This window comes from Cryptomeria japonica, chromosome 6 (genome assembly GCF_030272615.1).
Source record: "Cryptomeria japonica chromosome 6, Sugi_1.0, whole genome shotgun sequence".
NCBI lineage: Eukaryota > Viridiplantae > Streptophyta > Pinopsida > Cupressales > Cupressaceae > Cryptomeria > Cryptomeria japonica.
Window position 1 is genome coordinate 626,098,687 of NC_081410.1, and position 11,293 is coordinate 626,109,979.

General features: G+C 31.9%; 1 protein-coding gene across 1 annotated transcript; it reads right to left on the bottom strand.

Annotated features, from left to right (window-relative positions):
- Positions 1 to 489: 489 nt before the first annotated feature.
- Positions 490 to 2,458, bottom strand: LOC131068629 (purine permease 1-like). The gene has a single exon (XM_058003862.2). It carries the CDS (start codon positions 1,985 to 1,987, stop codon positions 851 to 853), a length of 1,137 nt encoding a protein of 378 aa, XP_057859845.2. The 5' UTR covers positions 1,988 to 2,458; the 3' UTR covers positions 490 to 850.
- Between the last annotated feature and the right edge of the window lie 8,835 nt (positions 2,459 to 11,293).

Sequence of the window (11,293 nt, forward strand, 5' to 3'; positions counted from 1 at the left end):
CATCAACTAAGATTGATTGCGCTGATAACATGTAATTGGAGATGAAATATTCTTACTAAACTCAATTTGAATCTAGTGATTTATTAAAGGAATAATACTTTTTCTAGATGTGTATTTATTCTTATTCTTAAGTGACATCTTCTACTACAATTCAAACACTTTAGGTTTACTAGAAGACTTGGACATAATATCTCTATCCTTTGACCTAAGCCTCACAACTAGTACATTAGAGAATTCATCTATGTCCAACTTCTTTTTTTTTTTTTTTTCTCAAATTTTCATTTGACAAGAAACCAGCAATATGCACTAGTTTTAGTAAAGAACAATTACCCTTACATAATCAAATTTCTCACTTAACTTAAATAAGGATCAAATAAATTATACCAACTTTACAATTTTGATTAGCTATAAAATATAGTGAAAGTACAATATTGTCCAAGAAATATATGTTACAATCTTACCAACCCATTTTTTTTCTAAAGAGGTGGCCTAAACTTGAAAGTAGTCTATATATCAAATAGAAACCCTAAGTAATAAGTATTCTTCTCTCAAATTGTTGACTTGATATGGACAGATATTATATTTTTTAAATCTCTTATGGATTTAGTTCTTGGACATCAATCACATTTGATAATGTCAAGAATGTCTACCTAAGAAGGAGGTTATCTAATCTGAAGTATAGAGTCAAATGTTAAATCAGAAGATTTGCGAGTTCATGATCTTATATTTAGTTGCATTAAAAGAAGAGAAATCTTATAAATTTGTTGTTTTGTCTCTACTTATGAGTCCCATAGACTAATTTGATCTCATTCGCTTAAATAAAAAGCTCCTAGGCCTGGAGTTTTGCCGCTTAAATAGAAATTTCTATATCCTTGGGATAATCCAAGCTTGCAGATTCATAGTCTTCAGCAATGCTTGAGGATTCATGGTCTTCTTGGTTCGATGATTGTATGTCTTCATGTGAACTTTCAGAATCATAATCTTCCTGGTTCTCTAATTTTTTGAAAATTCTATACTCCCCATATAAATATGAGGCAAAACCCCAAAGAGCAAGTACCACAGCCATTGCTTTCTCTGGAGTAAAATTCTCCTGATACAAAACTACAGCCACCAGTTGGTTGATGGGAATATAGAAAGCTATGATGATACCACTTAACAAAGAATTTGCTAGAAAGATGACACCAAACACCCCAATGAAGAAAAGCTGCCAGCAGATTCCATTAGCTACAATACTAACATAGTAAACAACCTCACCCACTGGGGATGCCTTGGCCTCTCTTCCAATAGCCATGAAATCATGGTTAGCTATCATACCCACCAGACATAAGACAGTTGCAGAGAAGGACATAATGAGTTGCATCTCCATAACCAGAGCATAGGTTATTTGCCTTGAGGTTTCCCTATATGCGAGCTCAATAAGGGGAAGAATTAATCCATACAGGCCAGCTGAACCCAGTGTAACAAGAAACCCTAGCACATACTGCCCATGTTGGACTCCCTCTGGTATGTCACTCCTGGTATTGAAAGAAAGCATAACAGCACCCAAGCTCAGCAGAATCACAGCATTGATTGAAAAAGAAGTGAACTTCTGCCCAACTACCAGATAAGCAAATATTGAATTGAACGCTAATTGAGTGGCAGTCACCAAAGTAGAGGTTGAGAGAGGAAGGTAATTGAGGCCCCAAGCATACATGAAATTGTCCAAGCCTGTGAAAAGACCTAAAATAATGGAAGCAAGGCTAAGCCTTAGACTGACATGATTCTCTGGGTAACCCTTCCTTTTCTTGTATGCTGATGAAATCCAGATGGGCACAATGCAAAGAGGCCATCCCCCTGTCTGTGAGAGGGTAGCGAGCCAAGTGCGCTTTCCCTCTGCAGGTCCTAAATAATATTTCACCAGCATTGGCCCTGCAGTCGTGCCAATCGATAAGGCCCCACAGTTCAGTAGTAACACAGTCCATTGAAAAAAGCTTTTCTCCTCCGGCATTTGGTCCTCTGTATCTGAAATCTTGAAACAAAACTACTTAGTATGCCTACAATACAATACCAGATATAGTTCTGTACACCAAATGGTTTTGCTGGAACCTGATCCAAAACAAATTATCTTTGTATCTTTACTGGAATCTGATCCAACACAGATTATATTCGTACCCGCACTTGTTGACCCAGAACTTAAACCCTAATCTCATCTGAAAACAAGGGGAAAATTTTATGGCAAACCGTCACTAAAATAAGAGGTGATTTTGATATATCTAAAATTTTCCAAGGCAGGGATTATGATCAATAGCTTCAGCTTCCAACTTAGCAAAGAAGTAGATGTTGAGGTTCTACTTGAAACTCTGCTTCGTACCACCTATCTCAGTAGATTGATAGTAATTTAGACTAAATTTAGAGGGTTCGAACTACTCGGTAAAAATAGACTTAGCTTAAATGTAAAGGCTGATATCCTCTTTTGTTATTGTTCGCAATCTCAAATAACCGGACAATGTAAGGCGTATATTCATTACACAGAACTTTGGGATGCACATCCCACAGACTCCAACCGTACAACAGTTTGAGTCTCTATGAGAAGATTCAGTTCATTTAAGAGAAAATATTTATAAGAATTAGTTTTACTTATGTTTTATGTTAGAGGAAAAAACAGGGTTATTAGAAAGGCTTTTTTTTTCGGTTTTCAATTGTCTAAAGGCATTTGAGTCAATAGCAAAGTTCATGTTATAGGCATCTAAATGGAGCTTAGCTCAAATCTTCTTTAATACAGAAAAAAAAAATATCAATCAAATATAATGTTTTAATATTTGAGGTGTTTTCTTATCATCGGATCAAATCTTAGCACTAGAATCTTATATAAACATGTCATATCTTGCATCGATAAATATGAGACATCAATACATCATTTAGGCTATATGTATACTTAATGTTCCTTCCAACTTTCTACATTGACAAAGATGGATGACTAGTTGTTAAGGAAGATTTAGGTCTCCCTTATGTACACTAAAAGTTTCCTTACATGTTTTTCAATAGCACTTGCCTTAGACATGCACACTTGTTGACACATAAGTATCAAAGAAAGAAAGAAAGAAAGAAAGATTCTTTTATAGTCCACGATACCAGACAATTTGTATATGGGTCCACGGATGGCTTATAGTAATATGAGACTTAGAGAAGTAGAGGATGAGTTCACACAAAGGCAAAGCACATTGGGACAAATCCATGAGCATAGTTGTAGTCTTGTTTAGATACAAAGCAAAGTATATAACCAAGTTTGTGATAGTAATAATAGTGATGGTTCAATCATCAACATTAACACTATATTGTTAAGTGCATCTTATAGTAGAGCATCCATTATCAACTACCTTAAATTGATGAAATAAAGGTTGGCTATCATGATCCATTTATTTAAGGTTTTTTTAATCAACCTCAATTCATCTATTTATTTTGAATGATTGAAAATGGTTTAATCATTTTCTTAGTGTTAAAAATAGTGTTCTCATTGATATCAAAGAAATTGAGTTATGTCAGAGCATTTGAGAACAATGAGGGATAGAGTCTAGTAATGTTTCGATAGCTCTCTTAATGTTATCATTATGTACCGATATCAATTGTTCCTAAATGTCTAATGCATTTGTAGAGGTTTGGAAGAATTCCCATCATGTATCAACATTTTTTTCTTCTTAAAATTTTCTGCCTAATATTCTTTCTCTCCATCCATATTGTCTTGTGCACGAGATTTTTTATTTGTAGATACATCTTAATGTTACATTTTATGTTCAAAATGCATCATTTGACTATTCATCCTTGGATAAGACTCAAGTTTCCTATTTGTGATAAATTAAGTAAATAACCTTCAATTCCATTAAATTCTAGAGCTTAAATGGTCTTTCAAAATTTTGGCATAACTTATGAAAAAGCATCTTTATTATCCTTAAAATCCAATTTAGATTGTAAAATTTCTTTGGTATATGAACAAATACCTCACAACCAAATACTCTCAAATTTGTCACAATATAATTCTTATTTATTTACATCTCATGGTGTTTTCTCCTCGAGAGAAAAAGTGGAAGACTTACTTTTCAAGTATAAAGTAACTTGTTATAAACCTCAATCCAAAACTCTCATGCTAGACTAGCACTTCTTCAAAAGGATTTTGGTTTGATGTAACAAGTTTTCAATCTACCTTTCAACTATTCTAGTTCATTGCAATGTGTAGTTCTTGTCCCCCAGATCCAAAAATTCTAGAATATTTATAAAACACTTCAAACTTCTTAGAGAAATACTATCCATTAAGGAAAATATATTTCATCTATATCATTCTTTGGTTGTATTCAAAACTTACCATTTCCATCTAGTAGATTCATGTGTTATTATGCATTGAGATTCATCAACTTAGATTCATTGCACTGGTAACAAAAAATTGGAGATAGAAATATCATTACTAATCCCAACATTTGAATCTATTTAAAAGGTTTGTAACCTAATTAAGTAAAATTAATCCTACACCAACAACCCCATCTTAAGTGCAACTCAAGCTGATTATTAAGAAATATGAGAAGCAAAAATGAAAAAAAGGCATTAATAGGCCAGCTGCGCCAACCAACCTCCAAATCACCATACACTACGAGCTTTGTGAGCCTCTCCACAAGCAGAGAAAACAAGGCATACACATGGCATGCATGAGAATCCATTGAAATCATGGGTCAACTGGAGGTGCTAAACCACAATGTTTTGAAGGAAATAATAATCATGCCAAATAATAATGACACAATAAAATCTCAAACAACAAATGCCTCCAACTATAGATTGAAATCACACAGACCTCAAAGAACAACCTAGTGAATACCCTTAGGAATGAAGGGGATGTGGGATAAATCACCCCAATACTGTATTAGAGCACCCAAAAACTCATGATGCACACCAAAATGAACCTTCACAACAACCAATAGAAGCAATAGAGAGAATGAGATGATACAAAATGGAAAAATACCCCAAATATATAACAAAGATGTGATGAGGTATGAGTAGCCACCAACCAACTACCTCAGCCAAAAACCTAAATGAACTAAACATTATTAAATACTAGCAACTAATAACTAATAATGTAAAATGTTGATAACCTAAGTAAACTTAAGCCTACACCAACAACTAGGGGACTTGGACATACTATCTCCAAATTTATTCATACCCCCTATATCTTTTGACCTAACCCTCACAACTAGTACATTATTAGAGAATTCATCTTTGTTCAAATTTTCTTTATTTTTTCACTTGACAAGAAACCAAAAATATGCACTAGTTTTGGTAAAGAATAATTACCCTTGATTGTCATAATCAAATTTCCCATAACTTAGATAAGGATCAAATAAATTAGTACTAATTTTATAATTTATATATGTTTGAAAGAGCCCCCCAAATTTTTCATCTACTTTAAGGGTACATGCACTTAAATAAGACTAGTCATTTTATAAATATTCTTTAATACTAGATATGAATGCTTTTTGAAAATGAGTTTATATCTATGATCTGGATGTCAGGCTTATATAAATGATATGTATGATTATAAATTGCATTTTATCTTTTTTACACATGTAGGGCCTCAACATACAAAAAGTGGGGTAAAAGTCTAGCCTAACTTAGATATTGGAGTAAAGGGAGCTCAAACAAACATAGTTGATGTTACTGAAGAGGATCAACCACTCACAATTGATTTCAGAGATGAGGTTCAACCAAGCTTTGATGTTGGAGAGGGTTCTAAATCACTTCATTGTACATATATGTATCATACAAACCTAATTAAAATGGTTAAGATAAACATTCCGTATAAGATTATAAAATAATTTACTTGATATTTATACAAAAAATATTAAAATTGTATGTTGAAGAACCTAGTGCAATTAGTACGAGGTCATTGAGTAAAATTTCAAAAGAAATAATTGAAAAGTATATTAAAAATTGTGATACGCTTGGTCAAGCCAAACTATTATCAAGTATACTTACTCATGACAAGCTAAAAAAACCATTACAATTGTTGGGTTTAGAGTTCAAAAGCAACAAAAAGACACCTAGAAAAAGATATCAATTGTTAAAAATGTTACAAAAGTTTTGGGTTCAACTGCTAAAAAATCTTGATCACTTGATAAGAGTATTTCAGTCTTCAGAGGGTGAACCCACAATAATGGGTTGCACTGTTTTGCCAACTTTGACACTGTCATATTCATTTTCAGAGAAAAAAAAAAAACCTTCAAATTCAGACACCTATTACTTCTAAACCGTAAAGAATTTGTAGATGATGTAAACTAGTGATTTGTGTCATTTTGTATGCAGATTCTAAAAATATTTTTTTAATAATTTTTGGAATCAATTTGCTTCCATTCTTCTATCTCCCTCGAAAACTAGTTTTTTTTTTTCAAAAAACAACATTTTTAAAGAGTGATACTCACTCTGTATAGCATAACTTTTTTTCTATAATATATATAAACGCGATTCTTTCAAATTTGGTTTTGTAACATCCATATATAGTGTCTTCAATTGGTATTGTATCATTATCTTCAATATTTCATATTTTATTAAGATTTGAAGTCGAGTTAACTATAATTTTGACATATGTCCATTTGATATTACATAACTTGTTGTATATGTAACAGAAATCATTTTTTTTTTTGTTGTTGTTGTAAAGAGGACTTCAATACCTATTGCATAAATATTTTTCAGAATTTTTTGGGCGACGTTTACTATTTTTCCATTAGCATTGAACAAAGAAGTTCATGTTCGGTGAAAACCCTACATTCATAAGAAATAAAATAAAAATATATTAATGAAATTAAATATATTAAAAATTATACTATTTAGAAAGCTTATAGTAAGGGCTAAATATGTAAAAAAATAAAACTTCTAAATGAGTTCATTTGACCCTCCAAAAGCTAATGTAAAATTAGTTTTTTTATCAGCATTTGATAGATGGAAAGGAGACTCCATTGCAAGTATGATTTAGAAGTAGAGAGGATCTATCCAAGAAATTTTGATCTAAGAGCCTTTGATCTAACTCTCTTTAATTAATTACTTCAAATGGGACCTCTTAAGCTTAAATCATTATATTTTCTAAAAAATGTATGATTTCAGCAAAAATTAAGAAGTACAAAAAAAGTGGGAACCAACATTGTGAGTTCACCTAAGAAGAGAGATGTTGACCTATATTATAATCCCACAAATGAAAATAAAACATCAAATCTCTTCACTTTCAAGAGAAATTTTCTTGAGTAGAAAAGCACTAACAAGATATATGAGAAGTAGAAAAACCTTAGATGATAGCATCACAAAAGTAGATTGGGCCTTCATGTGTAGGGCTCTCATTCTGATAAAATTGAAGTTGGTGTTAGAAAGTTGATCTTATATTTTTGGCATAACCATACTCATCCTTCATCAAATATATAGATACAATCAAATATGGGATTAGAAAAAATACCTATGAATTGCCAACAAAATATTGGTTAGACATAACATAACATGAGATGTATGTTATATTTTGTGATGTGAATCCTTATAGAAAGATTGGGCCAAAAAAATTGAAATGTTAAGGCCATGGTATGTCAAACCAAACAATTTTTTTTGAAACTTTTTGTTTCCATCACCATATTGAATTTAATCTCTAATATCATGTGTATCAAAAGATCATAGAACAAAGTAATATTTTTTGAAATGCACCTCCAAAAAGGGTAAGCCAATTCATAGCATTATTTTTTGTGATAAAAATGATGATGATGATGTCAATAGTCCAATGAAATGTGTAAAATAAATTTGTGAAACATGTGGAAATTTAGTTAAATTTCCTTTGAGAAATGAAGATACTAAAATGAAAAAGATGGCAAATAGCAAGAGTTCCAAGTATGTAAAGTATCAAACTAAAATAATTTTGAAATAATCCACAGGGTTAGATTATGTTGAAGAGGAACTACCCATTAGAAAATTTATGGAAAAAATCTATAAATTGATACAACCATACATACACCATTAATATTTTGTTGAGTGGCAAGATAAAGAGTTTTAGTTTTTGAGGGATAATTTTTCACTTTAGAATAGTTTTATCAATAATTGACATCATAGAAATTTACCTTTTTACCCATCAAAAGGATGAATCTATGCATATATTTAGCATAATGAATCTTGTACATGTATGCCTTAGATAGATGAACAAGATATGTATTATTTGAAACTTTAATCCACTACTTTTTATCTTGCATCCCTCAATCTCTAGGTTGTGATATACATATATGCTAATGGAAGAACTCAATAATAGATATTTGGACAACATGATCAAGTGGGAAATGAGTTAGATATCATCAATTGATTTAAATTTAAAATATGATCCATTCCATCATTATGATTTAAATTTATGGAATTTCATGCTTTAAACGAGATCATATATAAATTATTGACTATCAATTTGGTAATGAATGACCTACTATTTAAGTAATAATTTGGAGTGGCTACACAACATATGAACTTAGTCTTAGGTTTTTGATGTAAAGGATGAACTTATGCATATACATATGTGCATGTTGTAGCGTCATAAATTTTACACCTTTAATTAGGGAGTCCAATTTCACACTCTTCCAGCACTCATTTTAGTATTTCCTATTCCTCTATGCATTATAGGACCTTTATTGTAATTAATTAATATTTAATTCAATATTATGAGTCTTGTGTCGACTTGAATTTCATCATCAGAATACTACCTGCAATATGTTAATTTTACAAAATACAAAGGAAATGCTACAGGAAATCCAAACTCAACCAATGAAACTACATGAAATTGATATAAAACAAAACACTATTATTACCTTCATGATTTATGTCTCATTGTGTCCTAACTCCACTGTTTCTGGTTGTAGATGGTGTGCTCTCAGACAAGAACTAATAGCTTCCAAGATGGCATATGAAGAATGGACTGATAACATATAGTTAATTGATACTATGATATGCAATGCTAAATGACTATGCTAAATGATTATGCTATTTGCTTCAAGATTAAAACTCACAGATGCATAAGCTTTCACAAATAGTTAGCTTGAAAACTCACTTGAAGACTAACTCTTTCTCAACTCAAACTCTTGATTTTATAGACTTTGAGAGGATAAGATGATGTGGCCTGGATCAACGGTCATGATTAGATCTGCAGATTTGGATGGCTGTGAGCAAAGGTGAAGGTTGAGAGAAAGGGGGAAGAAGAAGACAAGTGTCACTCATCTCACCTTGACTGGGTTGCTAACTGAGGGAATCTAGGGATGGTTGGAGAAGATTTAGGCATGAAAGGACAAGTGGACTCAAGTCCTTCCTAAGATGTAGGGATGCTGGAGGGAATATAGAAGAAAATTTAAGAAATATGTGTACGTACACAATATTTCATTAAATTTGAAGGTTGGAGATAAATGATGAATTAATATTTAAGAAATATTAATATCTTTAGCCACATGATTGACGAGTTGGCAAAGGAAAGATGAAGTGGAGATGGAAGAATGAGTTGGAAAAGAGATTAAGAATTATTTAATATTTGAGACTATAGGATAGAAGAATAATAATTAAATATTAGATATTCAAATGATTGGAGGAAATAATTAAATATTTAGATATTCAATTAATTGATTAGAAGAATAATTAAATATTAGATATTTAATTAATTAGAGGAATATGATAGATGAATTAATTAATAAAATATTTCAATTAAATTAATTAATAGAAAGACACGAAATGAATTAAATAAATTTATCTTTTCAAATTAACTATTTAATAGAAGAATAATTATTAAATAAATATAAAATATTTATTTAATTGCTCATAGCCAATTTTTATGTGTATACATTTTGCCCCTCTTTGAAATGATGTCGAGACAACATTGTTTCAAAGATTAAATCAAGTCTTGATAGTGTGCCTGATGGAGATAAAAATCCCGATTGTGTGCCCCCTCGGGAGATTGATCGTGAATTTGTTGAAAATTTTGGATAAATGATTGATCTCACAATAATTGAAAAGGTCCGTCAATTAAATTTATTTATAAAAAATAAATATAATTGCCCCATTGAAAAACATTAATTACCTTTCCGAATAGTAAATATAAAATTAACCAAAGTTAATTTTAATCTCATTTGCATCGTTGGCAGCTTGTGAATAGATTATCTTGGTGAGGTGGCAAAATGGAGATCCCATTGGAGAACCATCGATTTGAGCACATTCAACGATATAAGCGACCTCCTGAGTATGGGTATCTGGTATGTATCTTATCCTGAGCTTTTTGCAACTTGTCGTACAATTTTTCATGTTTGTTTAGCACATTTTTGGTCATTTTTAATTTTTTTGATATTTGGCAATTGTGGTTAGCGTTTTTGTTTTATATGTTAGTGCTTTTGCATGTAAAGTTAGCACATCTGATAGTTTTAGCACATATGCTCATTTTGTTAGCACATTTGTGATGAATGTTAGTGCTTTTTCTTTTAGTGTTTGCGTGTTTGATGTTTAGGGCAGCGCTTTTGACTGTTTCACGCATATGCTTGAAGGTTTAGCGCTTTTGTGAAAAAGGTTCACGCATATGTGTGTTTCAACGCCTGTGTTCAATAGAATAGTGCGTTTGTTAAAAAGATTAGCGCTTTTGTTTTAGATGAATGTGTTTGATGTTGTTTATAATAAAATTCAAGTTAATGATTAGATTTAGGCATTTTGATGCGCAATTGTGATGGATAGGATAAACGATTGATTGATTTGATTTGATTGGATAGATTAGCTCTAAGAAATCGATTTAGTTTCTGATGAAGAGCATAGAAGAGTTTGATTGAACTCAGTGATTGATAGAAAACCATGATTGATAGGTTTAAATTGATTTGATAGCCTGATTTGCTTCATTTGAAAAGATTTACCAATTATTGATGTGATAGATTAGCGATCTCTTTGATTTAATAGATAGATGATTGATGATCGAATTCTCTTGGTAAATAGGAGAAACTTGATGTTCTCCAGTGTCGGGAGAAATTCCTGGCGATGTGGCACTTAGTGCCAGAGCTTACATAGGCAAAGGTGAGACATATAGATGCCTGTGGATTATGCCACTTGTTATACATGTCTGATATTACCCATAATAGGGGATTGTTGACAGCATTAGCCGAGAGATGGCATAGCAAGCATAACACTTTCCACCTGCCCATGGGTGAGATTAGTGTGACACTTGAGGATGTCTACAAGATTCTCCACATCCCAGTGACTGGTGAGTTAGTTCAGTATGATTTTCAGGATCGTGGAGGGACAGAGGCGT